We start from the raw sequence: 18,669 nt of genomic DNA on the forward strand, positions 1-18,669 counted from the left end.
GTATCACAATGTATCTTTTGTTTAACAGAGTCAATATTTTTAGGTATCATAGTGGTATCACCGGAGGACGGTGGCCGGAGAATTGTGGCCGGAGAGAGAAGAGAGGAGAGAGGAGAGTTTTAAAATACCAAATATATCCTTACATTAAGATTTTAATTTAAAATTACCAAATTTATAAATTTCTAATTTATCTATTGATTTGTGATTAATATTGGTTATCAAAGTTACCACAAACAACTCAATTCTCCCTTGAATAGCCCCATATATATATATATAATCAAAAAGAACTTTTGAATCATGAATTAGAATTTTCAAATTGTTCTTTTAATATCAATGAAATAAAAGATTTGTCCACTATCCGATGCCATTTATTTTAAATAAAAGACATGCAAGTTTAAAGACATCTTAAGATTTAATATAAAAGTAACTTTATTACGGAATCTGATTCTAAAAGATATTTAGAATTTGTTAATAGAACAAAAACTAAAAATTACTGATTTTAAATAATAGTAATAAAAAAGTAAATATACAGAAGCAAAACTGTTGAAGAAATAGCATACCCAACCCAGCCTCGGTTATTAAAATCTAATCTGCAGATAAGATGTAAACAGACTTGACATTTACTTTAAAATGAAAAAGTAGGAGGGTTGCTTCCATAAACATCCAACACCTGTGGCAAAGAAGTGGTTGTGGGCATACACATAACACTTCATTGGAATATAGAAGCAGAAAACACAAAGGGAGCCAACAAAACTCTAGTGAAAAGTTTGACTAGTCCTACAAATGGAAGTTACTTTGGTGAAAATCTCAACAACACTCTGCAAATCGTTTTTTCTATCAATCAATCATAATTAACGCTACATATTTGCCTGCTGCTACCATTGCTCTCACTTTCATGTCCTAATGATCTGCCCCTTTAGATGTTTGACTGCTCGAAAGGCACCCGAACCAAAAGCCGACCATGTAGGCTCACAATTGCTGATGTACGAAGCGGGTCGATTCTTGCTGGTAAGCTGATCACCTATATTACCCAAACATCAATCAAACACTGTAAAACCAAACTATTCCGTTATATGTCACTTGAAAGTAGGGTCTCGAGTGGTGGGATGTACACAGACTTGTCATAATGTCTTCCTTCGCAAAGGGTAGAACAACTGTTTCCATGCAGACCAAACTATTCCAATATATTCCACTCGAAAGTAAGGTCTGGTGTAGGATGTAGATGGGTTGTTCACAAGAGGACCAAATGCGCAATTTAATAATAGGCATACCTTTTTGAAAGCTGCAATACCCCATGGGTTGTCAAGTTGCTCAGGTTGACCTGTGATGACTAAACGTCCAGCAGGATCGGATTGAACACGTACCTAAGTACATCACGAAAACAAGGATATACAGTTGGCTCTTAGCTTATGATTTTATAGAATTTGGATTATATATCGTTGAAAGCATGAAATAAACCTACTGATGTTACAATTCTGTGTTTAACACAATATAGAAGCTTAAAATTAGCATTTCGTTTTACACCATCCAAACAAGTTCTGAATGCTTGCTAACTGCTTATAAGCAATCAAAGTATGCTTGCTAACTGCTCAAATGCTTCTATAATAGAGTCCCGACTTCCAACTTAATAGGACAACTTTAGGGTTCGTTCAACCATAAGGAACCAGTTTTCTTTTGTTCATAGTGCCCAGTTTGGGCTTGTTTTTTAAGGTGCAATTGGAAGTTAGAGATCTTCAACAAATTCTCTATAAAATCTCCAAAATGGAGAAGCAAAGGTTAAAATCTCTAAAATTATTCAACTCCAACGATTTCTCCATTTTGGAGATTTCAATATTAATGATATTATTAAAAAAATAGACTTAATATCCCAATAAATTCAATACAATCAACTTCATTGCAGAAACAATAAAATAACCATTTCTCTCTCTCTCTTCAGCATTCAATTTTGGAAACCTCTGCAAATTTGGAGATTTGTATTATCTCTCCTTTTTCATTTTGGAGAATCTGGCGGAGCCAAAAAGTAGGTTAAAAACTCCAAAATATCCAATCTGGAGAATCTGTTGGAGATGCTCTTAAAAAATGAACTTTTTCAATAACAAAAAATTCTAGTGATGCATTTGGGTTTCCCAAGTATGTCAGGTCACACCATTTTCAAAGAACAAGGAGCACCATAGGCAAACAATTATTATCCTTACTAAATGCTCCCTTTAACAAGTGTCTACATTTTTATTTTATTTTGTCCCAAAATAAGTGTCCACTTTCAAAAGCAAGTGTCTACTTTCGAATTATATCTTTAATTATGAGATGGAAAATACACTCCTCTCGATATTATTAAGGGTAAAATTGGTCATTTAGCTAATTAAAAGGGTCGAAATTACACTTCCCAAAACTGTGTACCTTTTTCATTGTGGACATTTATTTTGGGCTGGAGAGAGTATAATACAAACAACAAAGCAATGAAGGAACAGCAATGAAGTGGGAGTCAAGATGCTTTATTTCAAATGAGAACAAAGGTAGAGCGATAAGAGCCTCTTACCTCTTCGCGCAGAAGCCCTGGAACAAGAGCATACACCTCAAAGGCATCTTTCTGTACATGATGACACATAAAGTGAACTTAAGCATCCATTAACTGAAAAATGTCAAATGCATGTTACCAATGGCACTGGTTCAATAATACTTACCGTTTCTCTCACGTTTATTTTCACCCAATTAGCAGGAGGACCCACATCAGCAACTGTGGTGACAACTCTATTACAATTGAAAAGAAGGTAAGCAAATGTCAAAAACACTTACGAAAGAGATACAAATAAATAAATAAGAATGAATGAAACCAACATAGTTACACAAATATGATATTGAAAGAAGAAGAATATTAGATGAAGATATCAACAATCAAACTCGAGCCTTAACTGCCTAGATGTTTCTGTTCGTACAGCTTTCACAGAATTCTCCACTTCACTTGGTCTCTTTTGTTTAAGTGACCCTATAGGTGAAGATTATGCAATTAAGAACACATGTTGGTCTTTGTACAATTTTAACTTCAATATATCTGTACATGGAGAACCTTACCAATACTTTTCAGACTTTTTTCGCGCTTCTGTGAATTGTTGGCATTCTTTTCCTAAAAAGAAGAATAACAAGTCAATTGGGCATCAGGAATATAAAATTTGATACTTCCCCTGTTCTATGAAAAAATTAACATTTTTTGGGGGGAAAGTTTCTATGTTTACCAGTTTGGCTGTTATCATCGTTACTAAAATTTTGAAAAATATTCATTTAAGTCCACAAGATTCCTTTGTTTTGTTTTCATCTTAGGATTAGATATATGGCAAATGGTCACACCCTTTATTTAAACTATGTATCAAGTCAAATGTTAGAAATAAAGATCACATCCCCAACAAACCCTGATGATTGGCTCACTAACCTCACCAAAACCGAAAAGACGTTGGGCGTGCCAGCCCTGCATGGCTCGAGCTGCAGCATCCCTACGTGCCCTACCTGATCCTGGGGTCTGATGACCATTTGCCTGTGGAAACCATCAAGAAAATGAAATTCCAAAGTCAAAAGAATAAAATTTAGTCCTCTTCTTCCTTTATATTATTACCAATACCAAAAAGAAAAAGACCAAGGAAAATCCTGTAAAGTTCATTTCAGGGGGCCCAAATCTAGGCAAAGTTGCAAGGCTTCCCAGTAAGATAGCTTGGGGTAGTCATGTCCTGCAAATGATTAAACCCCCTTCCCAAATTTCAAAATATATCATGAATTTTGTTTTTGCCATTGGACTGGTCAGAAGAAATCTCAATTTTCTTCAGAGCAAATCACAAGAATAAGAATATTCACTTATTCCCTGATGTAAAACCAACTATTCTCATCCCCCATTTTATGTGAAACAAATTCATATATCAGCATGGGCACATAATAGAGAGAGAAAGAGAAAAGTCAAAATTTTTCCAACAAACTTTAACCATCAAGGTAATGCAAATTAACAACAATGGTTTTATATAGCAGTTGTTCCAATATAAGAAGATTTATCCATTGGAAAGAAGAAATGTGAAATCAATGATAGCACCCTGAAACTTGAAGATCGTTTATCATCTTGGGGGTACTGTAGTCAACTTTTGTGATTTTGGTAACTTTAAACGTGTTAATGACACTGTAAATGTTAATCTCGCAGATCATCAAGCATGGCAACACACGGAAAGTTCAATAACATTCATTAGTACCCAAACACTAAGATTCAAGCTGACCTCAATTTCAACAGTAGGGGCCTCTGGGAAGATGGTTGCAAGAGGGAGTTCAATCTCACCATTATGGACCTTATGCCTTTCGTATTCGAGAAGTGCCTACAAATAGACAAGGCACAGAGAACATGGTACCAGAAAGTTACTTCAACTGATGATCAACAAATTAAGAACATAGACCTTGTACCACCTCAAACTTTATTAACCAGCCAAAGAAACATCTACTCATGGTACATCCACCTCAAAGAAAACATAATTTCCAAGTTGAAGTGTTGCTTGGTTTCGGAGCTTTATCATCAGTAAGAAACTGTGCATACATTTGTCTAAAGTTCATACTCTTTATTTTGGGGCAGAATTTGGTATGCATCAATGATCTTTATTTTTGGGCAGAATTTGATATGAATCAGGGAGTATCAGATTCTAGGCGTCATGCCCAGATAAAAACTTACACACAAGAGTCAACCTCTCAATAATTGTTATTGCATAAATTTGAAGTAAAAGAGCCATTACCTTTTCATAGAACTGACGGAATGTCCACGAGACGGTTGTGCAAGTCCTTCATAATAGATACCATATCGGATTAATAGCATGGAAGTCGTATAAAGTATAATGACTTTACAAATACAAGAAAGAAGACATCAAAAAGTGACTAAATCACAGCTTTGGAGGAATGAGCACCATCCTTGGTCCTTGACTATAGAGCTTGAAAACATTGACACTCTAATTGCCGCTAAAAGCAGCTAAAAAGAAAAATGCAAGACTAAAGATCATTAGAACAAACCCCCACTGCTGTCGTTTTGAATAAAACGGTAGATGCTATTGAATAAACACATGTTCTTCTTACTTGGGTGGATGGAAAGATTCTCCTACTTGCCGCCACACTTTGGATCCAGTAACCTAGAGAAAGCCACACTATAGGTAATAATACGTATAATAATAACTCTTGTTTAAATGGATTTAACAAAGAAGGGCATTGAGCATGGGCAAAAAGCAGAAAATCAGAAATAGATAGGTAAGAATTGGAGTGGGCTCGAGACACGAAACAGACTCTTAGCATAATTGCAAGGGAAATGTCGCAACCTCCCCAAAGCTCACAAATCCGACGAGCCTTGGTGCACCACGATCCCCTTTTTCTTAAAAGTGCATAACTGAGCTCAATTAAAGCATATGTCCACAGAATTTGCTATATCTTTAACAAGATATGATTGCTGGACGGTAAATGATAATCATACCTTTAATCATTTCCCCACAAAAAAATGTCTCATTCAGAAATATAGATCCTACGGTTCTCCTCCAATAAGGAATTTAAAAAAATGTTTTAACTTATGGTGAGCTTTTGTATAACATATTTGATGGTCAACATGTGACATAAAAAAATCAGAACGCTTAAGATTTGGACATGCTGTTTCAGTATATTTTATGATCTCTTCTTCTACCAACAAAGAAGAGTACTGGTTCTCACATACAGACTTGTAAAATACACCCTGCATATCTATAGGGACAGAAGTGTGTTAGGGTGGAAAGAAAGAGAAAATGCTGCGAGTCAATCTAAAATATGAAATGTCAATATTATTATTTTCACTTTCACTTTGCCGAAGGAACAAATAAATCAGATAATAATAGAATTAGAACAAATAGACAAAATAAAATATGTAAAAGAATTATTGAAGAAGCCAACAGAAAACTAAAAAAAAGAACGGGTTCTATTCTTCAAAATTTCTCAAGTAAAAGTCCACCAAAAAGATCCAGAAAACAAACATCCTGGACCTGAAGTTCCCAGGAATACCACCGTGTCCTGCAACTATCTAAGACTAAAGACTGTTCTTTTCATAATTGAATTTTATGACATGACACGTACTAACAGTTAATGTCGACCAATTGTAATGCAATCTGAAATAGATTATCAGCAATCCACACAAAAAGATTGCTTTTGCCTTCAGTTAAATGTTGTAAAATCATAGTTTCCAGATGGATGTCCAACATCCACTTCAGAAAGAAAGGCAACATTATTCATTTAGCATACATATACTATCAAACGCGTGATGCAGAAGGAAAAGTGTGTATACCCGGTCATATCCACCCAATTTGATAACAGACCTCCATAACCTATCACAAAACGACAATAAAACTGAGCTTTCACCCAAAAAACTAGACCATAAAGTGCAAATTTGGAACCAATAAACTTACTTCAGGCAATTTAATGGTTGTCCATAAAACTTTGGAGGTTTAAATTCCAAGCTTTTCTCTTTATAGAAGGCCTCAACCTCTTTCATGAATGTTTCTTGCTCGTCTGGTGTTCCAGATTCATAGCCCTCGTCCATCTAATGGTCACATATGAGAGCAAATTAGAAATCTTAAGGATCCACATAAGGTGTCATTGTGTCAATTTAACTCCTCAATTTCAATGTAAAATACCTTTGTGTCCTCTAGCTCATTCTTCGGTGTCTCTGCACTATGATCCTTAGCTTGGCTAGGTGAATATTTCACAAGGGAGTTGGGTGTGGCAAGCTCTTGATGTTTTTCATCCCCAGTATAATCTCCTTCATTGTGATTCTCTGACATCTTTATAGAAGCATAATGGTCAGCTTCGTCTAGTATACCATGGTCATCACCCATAGCAGTAGCATCTTTCTTGCTGTCATCGATCTTATCATCACCCTTTGCTGTAGTATCTTTCTCACTATCCTGAGTTTCTTCCACAGGCAATTCCTGCTCACTTTCGTCAGGGTGCCTATCCTCTTCGTCTTTCTTACTTACCTTTTCTTGCTCTACCCCAATTTCATCTGGGTTTTGAAAGTCGGCATATACTAAACCAGAAGACTCTTCTTCTTTGCCTCCTGCTTCTTTTACACCAAGTTGGTCCTTTTCCACACATTCTTGACCACCCTCTTCTTCTTTGCCTCCGGCTTCTTTTACACGAAGCTGGTCCTTTTCCACACGTTCTTGACCACCCTCTTCTTCTTTGCCTCCTGCTTCTTTTACATCAAGCTGGTCCTTTCCCACACATTCTTGATCACCCACTGCTTCATCTTCTAAAAGCTTCTCTGTGTCCTCCATCTCCACGTCCCTTTGATCCATTAAAATTCTAGAGAAGAGTGTTTTAAATATGTCATGCGTATATGTGCACAAAGTCCTAACTCATTGAAACAAATTATATCATCATCCCAAAAATAAGCCACTCCTGTTCAGTTTGTAGTTTGTACCTTTGGTCAACTTCCAATAGTTTTATTTTATTTTATTCAACATTTTGGAAGGAAGTGTAACTTCAAACACATATAGATTACATATATTTCAACACAAAGTGAAAATGGTTTAAACAGGTGCACCAAGAATCAACAAGCAAAATTTTGAACTTATTTGGGACTGAAGGTGCCTGTTGAACCTAAATGAAACAGGATTCATGACACTAAAATCCCTCTATAATCCTCATAGGGGGGAGTAATGAAAACTGTTTCACACACAAACCCTAGTTTCCTATTGTCAAAAAGATGCCAGTAAACACAAATTCAGCAGGACAAATTGCGGTGCAGGACAAAATAATCAACATGAACAAAACATGTCCTGGTTCGTGTTTTCCCAGCAATCCTGAACAACTCTGAGAAACAAAAAATTTACAACAAACAAGAGGGTCCACATATGAATCTGCAACACCTTACGTAACACAAAAATATGCTCCACAAATTCTTAGCCTTAAACTTCAAAAAGACAAAAACGGCACCAGAAATTTTACAAACAAAACAAAAGCGTCGGAACAGAGCTTCCGATTTCGTAATCAATTTTCACTTAATAATATCTATAATTCAAACCGAAACTTTAAATTCACAACAAATTATAAAAAGAGTTGAGATGCAAACTTACATTGGTATCAGAAATACAAACTGAGACTGGTATGCAACTGCAATCAAACGAATAAAACTAGGGTTTGTTCTTTGTGTAGCAGTGTTTTGAGAGATGATGTGCGTGATTAGGTACGTAACGCCTCTTTATAGGTATTGAGGTTTAGTAAAACGTGAAGAGGGAGAAAGCGGGGACAGGTGGCGGCGCGTGATTGGAGAGAAGGCAGAAAATGGTAACGCCGGGCAATGCGTCAGCTTAGAGGCACGGCGGTGGTGCTTCCATCTGCGCTTTCTTCGTCGAATCAAAGAACGGGTCTCCCTCTCAAAACCACCTGGATATAATTCTCTATTTCAAATGTCCAAATTGCCCCCACCAGGAATTCAAGTTAAAGCTTTAAACATGTCTTTCTAAACAGGGTTTCCATCGTAATTTACCAACAACCAAAGAATGATAATTAATGAAGTAGATAATTTGGTGATTTGATTGTTTTAATGTTAAGTAAAAGTAATTAAAAAATTAAAATCAAAATATATCAACATACTAAAAATGTTGGATTCATTTAATATTTTAAAAAAAGGGAAATTTCATTTTTGGTCCCTAACATTTGTTATTTTCAACTGTTTTAACCCTCACATTTATCAAATTAAACGAGGGATATTTTAGTAAATTTACATGTTTATTTTTATTTTTTATTAGATATTTTGTTTTTTTTAATGAAATTAAAGCACCCTACCTCAAACCTATCCCAACCGCCACGTCACTACACGCCACACCCTCTCCGATCTTTCATTTCCACCGGCGATATCACAGTGCAAACCCCACCTTCTGAGAGAAAAACCCTAATCATGTCTTCTTTCATCCTCAATCTGTCGACCATAACCAAGATAGGAGCTTGATCGGAGATGAAGGTTGTTACCTCCACTCCTCCCTGTACCAAAGAAGCGTGACCGGAGATGGTGGTCTGAGTGAAATCAACCGCCACTAGATTCAACATGATTACAGATGAGGGGATGGATATGGTTGTCTGTACAAATCCAAATTGAAACTACAGGTACCATATCTCTGTACAATCCATCCCATTCTTTCTCTTTTTCAAAATTGGAGACTGAGCTTGTCGACTTGAGGAGGATATCTCTGTACAATCCACCCGTTTCCCTCTTTTTCTCCGACGAACATCACCGGCCATGTCCTTCCTCCCTCCCTCTGCTCAACGACGTTTGCCTAAAAAACCTAAAACTACGAAATAAACCTCCTCATCTTCATCCCCAAACACCAGCGGCGTTTAAAGTTGTACAACCGCTTCATTTTCTTGTGTAAGATCACGATTCAGAATCCAAAATAAAGGATCGATGCAAGAGGCAAGTTCTGGATCGATGGGAACCTTTCGTGAGTTATTTGTATTCGATTTAGATTTAGATTTAGGCTTACAATTTACATGATGTTTGTGTAACTAATTTTTTGAATCGATGTGTATGTTCTTGAGTTTGATCTTTTGAAATGGGTGATTAATCCCCTTGATCTGGGTTTATTTGTGCCATTTTTTATCATCTGATCTTCTGCAACTATTTACCGGATATTTTTTGTTTTGTTCATGGATGTAAGATACAGATTTATTTGGGGGATTAAGGTTTTGGATTTAGGTTGAGTTTGGTGATTATGGTTTGAATTTGTGTTATTAGATTTTTTATTTGGATTGTTATGGTGTGTATATGCAGGATTTGTTTAGTGACCGGAGATGGGGATTGCCGGAGAAGATGACTGTAGCAGGGGAAGACGTTTTTTCGATATATAAATAATATAATATTTTATTTAAGTTTCCGAAAGGAAATTAGCAAAAATCTAAATACCAAAATGCCCTCACTTAATGGACTTAACGGTAAAAGTTAACGGCTATTAAATAGAGGGATCAAAACCGTTGTGAGGTGTCAAACATGAAGGACAAATCTATTAAAACGAATTTGAGAGACGAAAACCGTTGAAAATAATTAGGGACCAAAAGTGAACTTTACTAAAAAAAAATTAACTCCACCCGTACACTAAAAAACACACCAAAACCCATCTTTTATATTATAATAATGTTATGCTTGTATTTTTTTTAAACGACATAGTTTTATAACGTGATTAGTTTTATGTCAAAAATGTAAACCTTAATTAATTTTTAAAGTGTAAACCACATTATTTATAGACGTGGGATTCTCTTATTGTCTCATAATGTGGACAGGGGACTAGTTGCCTCAAAAAATTAAATCTACACATCCATAGACTTTCATTCTGATATCATATAAGAATATGTATAATTTTATCCTATTACTTTTTAAAAGAGCCAGATATTAAATAAAAAAAGGTTTAAATATAGCATATATGAGAATCTAACAATTACCATGATAAATTTGAAAATTCAACCGGTCCATGACGATGGAGTTGTTTTTGAAGCACAAAAAGCATGTCGAAAAACTTCTACGCAAAGTAATCAAACAGGACTTCTTTATGAAACTTGTTTCAGGCGAAGGATCGTGTGAGAAAGGTAAGTTATGGTAGAATAAGACGAGATTTGGACCCTTAATTACCTTTAAAGTCATGCCCACCCATGAATTGAGTTTTAGATGAGAATTTATCTGGTGCATCTCGATGAACCTCGTTAGTCAACCAACTTGAACTCCAAAAAAGCATAGGTGAGATCCGGAGAGTGGGACGTCCGTAAGTCAGGATTTGTCATGGCCTTTTATTACCATCGGACGATATATGACCATGTGATATACGAGTTCTTATCACCACATTTTTTGGAGTTATGCCATATTTAGGAATTAGGAACCGATCGCATATGCAATGAATGGAAGCATAAATACACGAATTATCTAAATTCACATGGTCCTTCTTCAACCATAGGTGTCCATACCAGCTTACACATACCTCGACTAATTTTATAAGGCCTCGGGGAATGGCCAGTAAAATCCCCGGTAACCTTGAAGGAACTCAAACCAGTGACCTTGCTGATGTGGTCCTTTAGTCACCTCTTAACTGGTCGACCTTTAATCACGATTAATTTCTAGTAGTATATTCATGTACGGGACTGATCACGGGGATCATGTGGACGATAGCAGATGAAACACGCATTGCTTTGCATTAGATTTCGAAGAAGTGTGTACAAACTAGAAGTTAAAGTTTGGGCATAGCATATAGAAAAAGATCAATTTTGCTCGAGACAAGCAAAGACAAATTCAACGTTTTTCACAGATGGGTCTTGTCGAGATCATCAAAATACGGGTGTTCCATTGCTTTCTTTGCAGAAATCCTTTTTGATGGTTCATACTCCAGCATTTGCTGCACAACATAAAACAAACAAGAAGAATATGATGTTGACAAGATTACAATAATATCAAATTGGTTTTCGGGATTCAAATATCAAATTGAATTCTTTACTTACCGAAAGGAGATTGAGGCCATCTCTGCTGAGATTTGGGACAGATGTCGAAATTAGCTTGGGTTTCCATTGCGGATACTCATGCCAGTCTTTAAGATTGCTCACTCCTGGCCAGATTTCTTCATTAGGAGTACCCAACATCCTGAATATATGCACAATACAACCCAATAGTTAGTTTATGCAGTAGCCAAGATTTGATTCTGGGTTTGAATTATGGACCTGAAAATGTGCAGCAACTGTTGAAGCTCGGAATCTCCAGCGAATAGAGCGGTTTTCGTGATTAATTCAGCTAATTTGAAGAACAAACCACTTGATCAGGCATAGTGAATGAAACTGCTATGAATGGTTACAAACCGGCATAAGACAAAAGTCATACCAAATATGCAGCCAACAGACCACATGTCAACAGCTGTTGAATAATGGGTAGCGCCCAAAAGGACCTCAGGATCCCTATATCAAAGGGTTAAAATCTGCATTGATAAAAGTTATACCAAGCTGTCAATTAACTGCTTAAGAAGTCTAATAGTAGTAAGTTTGTTCACAATGAGCTTGATACCTCATGAGTATACTTCTTAATTGGTAGAGTAAAAGCCCGGGCAAGTCCAAGATCAGCTATTTTAAGCATCAATGTCTTTCGGTCCATCAAAAGATTATGGGGCTTAAGATCCCTGAAACAAATCAGAAAGTAAAATGAGAACAAAAGGCAGAACGATTCTTTTAATTTTTGAAAGAAAGAGACAAGATAAACCTGTGAAGGACACCATGGGCATGACAGAAAGCAACACCCTTACAAAGTTGGTACATCAAGCTCTGCATCAAATACCACAAGAACACTTTCAACAAAATGTTTATTGCAGAAAGAACAAGCAGAATGAGCTGGAATACTAAAGTAGCTTGTACCTTGACGACTTCGGGTGGAATGTTTTCACCCATTTGACGAAATGATCTGATGAACTTTTTCAAATCGGTTTCCATGCACTCAAACACCAAGTAGAGAACTGTCTTCCCATCTTTGTTAACACCTTGCTTCACTTCACATCCATCAGCCTGTTTGATGTCATTAATGACATTCAAATCCAGAATTAATGAATACCATTTCAATTTGATTATCAAACCTTGCAGGCTGCATATATCCATTACCATGAATATAACAATTAACAAACAAAATAAAGTTTGCAATAAGCAGGTTTCTTACGATTGATGATTTAATATGGTCAATGATGTTGAAGTGTCAACATAATTCATACCACAGGCACAAACAGAAGCATAATTAAGGGTAAACTATGATAAACATGAAAATACAAGTTTGAAAAAGAGTTGAACAAATACATGAAAGGAGTAAAAAGTAGTCTAAACCCTAAATTTGATCTCTACTTCCTAACATACATTATAAAATTGGTTATCAGAAACAACATGTAAGCACAGGAAAAGCACAGTACTGTGACAATTAACGACCATCTCCAAATAGAAACAACATTACCGTGTATGGCAGTATCCCTAATAAGACTACAACTATAACCTAAAATAAAACATTTGTAGAAGTTTAAAAAATGATATGAGCGATTCAAATCAACATATGACAGAGTAGTTAATCCCTACATTAGAGTTATAATAATCAATACAGAAAACAAATCAAAAATCCATTAAACCCTAGAAAGGTATTAAGGTAATAATAAGAAAATGAAATTGAAATACATACTTGACGACATGAGGATCGCGGGAGAGCATCCGCAAGATCGAGATCTCTCGAAGTGTTGTTGGGGGAACGCCTTCATCGTCTTCATGAAGTCTGGTTTTCTTAAGGGCGACGATTTTTCCAGTGGCTCTCTCTCTCTCTGGCTCTGTACAATTTGCCATAGGTTCCTTCTCCGACTTTCTCGAGCTTTTCGAAAGCCTCCATTGCCGTCTTCGTCGACTCCATTCTCCTATGCTTCTATCTCTCTCCAGAAAATCGTCAGAATCAAAGAGGGTTTCAATGGAAGAAGATGATGAAGAATAAAGAAGGTGGATTTTATACAGACGTTGAAGAGACCTTTCTCTCGTTCTCCAACCGTCCAACGGCACCTATTTTTTTGAAATTTGAATTTGTGGAACTTTTTAGAATTTTCCTTTTTTTTAAATTATATTCATCTATTTTGTTATTTTTATTTTTATTTTTGAAAACTAACTTGTGTTATCGAGCACTCAGAGGACAAACGAGGTTCATAGCGAGAGATATAAGTAGGGCTATAAACGAATCGAACGAATACGAACAAAAACTTGTTTATGTTCATTCGTTTAACTTAACCGAACAAACGAACGAACACAAATGGTAAACGAACGAGAATTATTGTGTTCGTGTTCGTTCGTTTAGAAATCAGGCGTGTTCGTGTTCGTTTATGTCCGTTCGTTAACATGTTAAATGAACGGGCTAAACGAACATAAATAAATATTATTTGAATTTAAAGTAAATAATAAAATATTATATATTAAATTTAATATATAAACGAACGTTCACGAACATAAATGAACGAACGAGACTCTTGTTCATGTTCGTTCGTTTAACTAAACGAACAAAAAAAATTGTTCATGTTCGCTTATTTATTAAATAAATGAACATAAACGAACTTCCCGCCAAATCCCATTCAAGTTGCATACTTGCACGTTACTAATTGATATTCTAGTAATTTTTCTTCATATTTTACCTGTCACTACCTACGTAAGTGGCACTTTCGTAAAAGACAGAAGAAAATTTTAGCAGATTCAACGCAGGTATGCAATTGCGACTGCTACCAATTACGGAAGTCAAGTCCGCAATGCGATGGTCAGGTCTGCAATTGCCACGATGCCCCACTTGCTATCCTGGTGGAATTTGATTTTCTTTGTCTTTTAGCCAGACTCGCAATATTGCGGATGTGGATATTGCGGACGTACCGACATCTGGATAAACCCGGGAGAGTAATAATTAGGAGACCAATTTGAATAAGTAAAATGACTATTTGAGTCATTTTCCCTTTATTTCATGTGTTTTAATTATGATTTAGATGAAATTATTTTAAGTATTGTGATTAAATATTTGTATTATTTTATATATGAAGTTGATTAACAAAATGTGCAAGAAAACAAAATTTGAAGCTAACAAACTTAAACATATGTTTTAAAATACTCAGGAAACGTAAAAGTGGATACAACAACATAGATTATAAAAGATGAACGCGATATTACACAACAATGGAAACGACTCGATGTGACATCTCGAGAACTCGAGATGGTGGTTGATAACAATGTTCGATTTCAAGAATGTCTTGCTCATATAAAGTGACGTTTGTTTTTTAAGAGGTACTGAAGTCTGAAATCTTATTTCACTTTTGATTAATAAGTGGTGGTGTTGAAGTCTGAAATTTGAATCAATCAGATTGTTTGTTTTTTATAAACTGACAAATGTCTGAAGTCTGAAATCTTAATCAATAGTTTGTTTTTGTAAAATCAGGTGCAAACATTTTGCAAAATTCTCTTGATTTTCATAAAATTTTCATTGTCGAAATTCATCTCTATAATTGCTTAACAGATGGAACACAGGAAGAACCTTTTGGATACCTTTCAGACTTTCAATGCTATCGGAAATGCCACCGATGAATTTGTTTGCTGAAAGATCGATACTTTTGATAGAGGATAGATCGTCGATAGAAGTTCTTGTATCACATTAATCTTCTAAAATAACCTACGCATATAGAAATCATATATATATATATATATAGAGAGAGAGAGAGAGAGAGAGAAAGAGAGAGAAGGTGAGGGGGTGCATTTCACATGGGTGATGAAAGAACGGTGGCGTCCTTGTTAGAGAAAAAAGCAATTGCCAAAGAGAATCAATAAAATAAGAGAAATTAAGAAATTAAGTTGACTAATATTCACCGGTTTCTGAGGAGGAAGGCTCGGGCTCTTGCCCAGGCCTAAAAAATATTAAGGGCTCAATTTTTTTCCTTCAGATATAATGGTAATCTAAAAAAAATTAATAACTCAAAAAAAGTTATATGATTGTAGCATATAATAAGAGTAAAAAAAATAGTAGATAATAAAGGTCTAAAAATATATTAACTAATCACATTAGAGAAAAAAAATAACTAGTCATTCTTTATATATTATTGTTTATTGTCTCTTTAATTTTATGTATCTCCTACCAAGGTTTATTGCTACAGCCTATTGCTATTTTTTGTGTTTCCACAATTCAATGTTAAGCTCATGTGCTTGATGTTGCTATATGTTTTTGTTGGATATTTTTATCAATTTCTTCTTCTATTGACTATTGCTATATATTTTTACTTCTTCAAAAGATATTGTACTATTGTTTGACGACCAATCTATTGTTCTTATGATTTATGACGTGTTTCATGGTTTTTTAATTAATCATAAAATTTTCATATTAAATGTATTTAGTAATGTCTCTTATATATGTCATGTTCCATAAACTTTTAATCTTAACATTATATTTCAGTCGAGCAAAAAAAAAAAATTCAAATGTTCTTTCTCATCAATTGTTTGATTTCTACATCTTTTATTAGGATTCTACTACACAATACAAGATTCTATTTAAATGCACAAACAACAACTAGTCATGCATTGAGTTTGTAGATTATACGTCTCACATAAAATTTTATATCATAATAGTTTTTTAGTTATTAGAATTTTAAAATGTTATAGGAGAGTTTTAAGTCATGATAACCTTGTAAAATAGTAGGGTACAAGATATTACGAGTTGCCAATACAAGCAAAAGGCCTTAAATTCCTAAAAAGCCCTTCTAATCGAATTAAGAACTACCAACAAATCACAGAAGTTAAAGTTGAAAACACAGCAAATAAAGTCAATTTTGCTCGAGACAAGCAACAACAAATTCAACGTTTCAGAGATGGGTCTTGTCCAGATCATCGAAATATGGATGTTCCATTGCTTTCTTAGCTGAAATCCTTTTTGATGGTTCATACTCCAACATTTTCTGCACAACAAACATAAAAAATCGTTCAAATCCAGGCGTGTTCAAAGCATTGTGGTCATGGAGGTTCACCTACGATGACTCCAGACCATTTATGATCGTCTGGGGATTAGTCGGCAAGTGTAAACCAGCCCAGATACCCAGAATTACCCAAAAATAATATAAAGTCCGTTGTGTGGATTTCAAAAGGCAAGATGAATTTACCGAAAGGAGTTCGAGACCATCTTGATCTAGAGTTGGAACAGAGGTTGATATTTGCTTCGGCTTCCATTGGGGATACTCGTGCCAGTCTTTGAGCTTGCTCACTCCTGGCCAGATTTCCTCATTCGGAGTACCCAACAACCTGACAATAAATAAAAATCAAGAATCAATGATGCAAGCCAATTAGATTTAATTCTGATTCTCCATCACAAGACAATGGTTTTGAATTATGGACCTGAAGATATGCAGTAGCTGTTGAAGCTCGGAATCTCCAGCAAATATAGCTGTCTTTGTGACTAGTTCAGCTACCATTTTGAACAAAGAACAAATCAGATGATCTATCAATTCCCATTAGCAACTACAACTAATAAAGGATCATACACTAGCCATGGATCATCAATATCATAAACTAGCCGTACCAAATATGCAGCCAACGGACCACATGTCCACTGCTGTTGAATAATGGGTGGCACCCAAAAGGACTTCTGGAGCCCTATACCAAAGGGTCAAAATCTGAAAAGATAGAAATTGTTGGATAACTGTATAAGATTGACTGTTTAAGCAATGTAATGAGTTTGTCATCAGAGAAATTGACGAAATACATGACAAGCATGATACCTCATGAGTATACTTCTTAAGTGGTAGAGTAAAAGCTCGGGCAAGTCCAAGATCGGCTATTTTAAGCATCAATGTCTTTCGGTCCATCAAAAGATTGTGCGGTTTAAGATCCCTGAATCAAATGGGTAAGTGAAGTGAATACCGAAAGCATATGGAATTAGGAATCTCTTTAATTTCTCAAGACAAGGAGACAGTAGATACCTATGCAATACACCATGAGCATGACAGAAAGCAACGCCCTTGCAAAGCTGGTACATCAAGCTCTACATCAAAAAGCACCAGAAAACACTTTTAATACATACATACATACATACATATACACACAGATATACAAATAGCAACAGGAATATGTTTATTGCCAAAAGAACAAGAAGGAAGCTTGATTCATTGAAGTTAGCTTTGGAAACTTGTACCTTGACAACTTGAGGTGGAATGTTCTCACCGGCTTGGCGATATGATCTGATGAATTTCTTCAAATCGGTCTCCATATACTCGAATACCAAGTAGAGAACAGTATTCCCATTTTTATTCACACCTTGTTTCACATCCATCAGCCTGTTTGGTACAATGATTGCAGTCAAAATCTAGAATTATTAATATCATTTCAATTTTTTATCTACACCATACGGATAATGGAGATTAGGCGCATGCTAAAGAGTAAGATCGATTCAAATCCCAGTCAGATAACACGAAAAGAGTCAGAGCAATTATTTCTAACCAACATAAACAAAGTCAAGGAAACCCTAGGATTTAGCCTCTTCAACCTAAGTAATATCATGAAAAGAATCTGTATACAGAGTTGATTCTTACGAAGAAAAGTAAACCCTAGAGCGCAAATTGAACAATTAAAACTGCGATTATGACCTATAAAGGTAATGATTTGAAAGAGGTTAAACAAATCTAATTGGAACGATTCAAATCAACGGATACGAGTGCACATGTCTTAAATCTCCGTTACAGTAAGGAAACAACAAAGAAGTAGATTCATCAAACCTACGGTAGATTCATCATACCTGACGACGTGAGGATCACGGGAGAGCATTCGCAATATTGAGATCTCTCGAAGTGTTGTGGGGGGAACACCTTCGTCGTCTTCATGAAGCCTAGTTTTCTTAAGAGCGACGATCTTTCCAGTGGCTCTGTCTCTGGCTCTATACACTTTGCCATAGGTTCCTTCTCCAACCTTCTCTAGCTTCTCGAATGCCTCCATTGCCGTTTTGGTGGACTCCATTTTCTTTCTCCCTAGAAAAATTATCAGAATCAAAGAGGGTTTCGAATGAAGAAGAAGAAAGAGGTTGGGTTCTATATAGCCGTTTGGGAGCACGCTCTCTCGTTGTCTAACGGCAACTATTTTTTCAAATTTTGAATTTGCGCATCTTTT

At 35.7% G+C, this 18,669-nt stretch overlaps 2 protein-coding genes and 1 pseudogene across 2 annotated transcripts; all 3 read right to left on the reverse strand.

Annotated features, from left to right (window-relative positions):
- Positions 1-598: 598 nt before the first annotated feature.
- LOC112525820 (AT-rich interactive domain-containing protein 6-like) lies at positions 599-8,448 on the reverse strand. The gene is made up of 14 exons (XM_025136100.1): positions 8,100-8,448; positions 6,657-7,326; positions 6,429-6,562; positions 6,308-6,347; positions 5,086-5,138; positions 4,752-4,797; positions 4,248-4,343; positions 3,425-3,526; positions 3,070-3,121; positions 2,911-2,983; positions 2,682-2,748; positions 2,537-2,587; positions 1,272-1,364; positions 599-1,021 (listed from the first exon to the last, which is right to left on the reverse strand). Exons 2-14 carry the CDS (start codon positions 7,317-7,319, stop codon positions 917-919), a joined length of 1,575 nt encoding a protein of 524 aa, XP_024991868.1. The 5' UTR covers positions 7,320-7,326; positions 8,100-8,448; the 3' UTR covers positions 599-916.
- Positions 8,449-11,231: 2,783 nt separating this feature from the next.
- LOC112525440 lies at positions 11,232-13,420 on the reverse strand (annotated as a pseudogene).
- Positions 13,421-16,169: 2,749 nt separating this feature from the next.
- On the reverse strand, positions 16,170-18,552 carry LOC112524591 (cyclin-dependent kinase B2-2). Its single transcript, XM_025134482.1, has 8 exons — positions 18,302-18,552; positions 17,702-17,843; positions 17,490-17,551; positions 17,289-17,400; positions 17,090-17,183; positions 16,906-16,975; positions 16,674-16,812; positions 16,170-16,472 (listed from the first exon to the last, which is right to left on the reverse strand). Exons 1-8 carry the CDS (start codon positions 18,517-18,519, stop codon positions 16,380-16,382), a joined length of 930 nt encoding a protein of 309 aa, XP_024990250.1. The 5' UTR covers positions 18,520-18,552; the 3' UTR covers positions 16,170-16,379.
- Between the last annotated feature and the right edge of the window lie 117 nt (positions 18,553-18,669).

Source organism: Cynara cardunculus (genome assembly GCF_001531365.2).
Source record: "Cynara cardunculus var. scolymus isolate 2C chromosome LG 13, CcrdV1, whole genome shotgun sequence".
Taxonomy (NCBI): domain Eukaryota; kingdom Viridiplantae; phylum Streptophyta; class Magnoliopsida; order Asterales; family Asteraceae; genus Cynara; species Cynara cardunculus.

What these genes read in the sequence shown, in the direction of transcription:
- LOC112525820 (XM_025136100.1), bottom strand. Translation starts at nt 7,319, where the DNA reads ATGGATCAAAGGGACGTGGAGATGGAGGACACAGAGAAGCTTTTAGAA. An exon ending in TCCGTCAGTTCTATGAAAAG is followed by an intron (nt 4,344 to 4,751) that starts GTAATGGCTCTT and finishes GTCTATTTGTAG; the next exon opens with GCACTTCTCGAATACGAAAG. An exon ending in CAGGGCTTCTGCGCGAAGAG is followed by an intron (nt 1,365 to 2,536) that starts GTAAGAGGCTCT and finishes TGATGTACTTAG; the next exon opens with GTACGTGTTCAATCCGATCC.
- LOC112524591 (XM_025134482.1), bottom strand. Translation starts at nt 18,519, where the DNA reads ATGGAGTCCACCAAAACGGCAATGGAGGCATTCGAGAAGCTAGAGAAG. An exon ending in CGTGATCCTCACGTCGTCAG is followed by an intron (nt 17,844 to 18,301) that starts GTATGATGAATC and finishes TGTACCAAACAG; the next exon opens with GCTGATGGATGTGAAACAAG. An exon ending in GCTCATGGTGTATTGCATAG is followed by an intron (nt 17,401 to 17,489) that starts GTATCTACTGTC and finishes CATTTGATTCAG; the next exon opens with GGATCTTAAACCGCACAATC.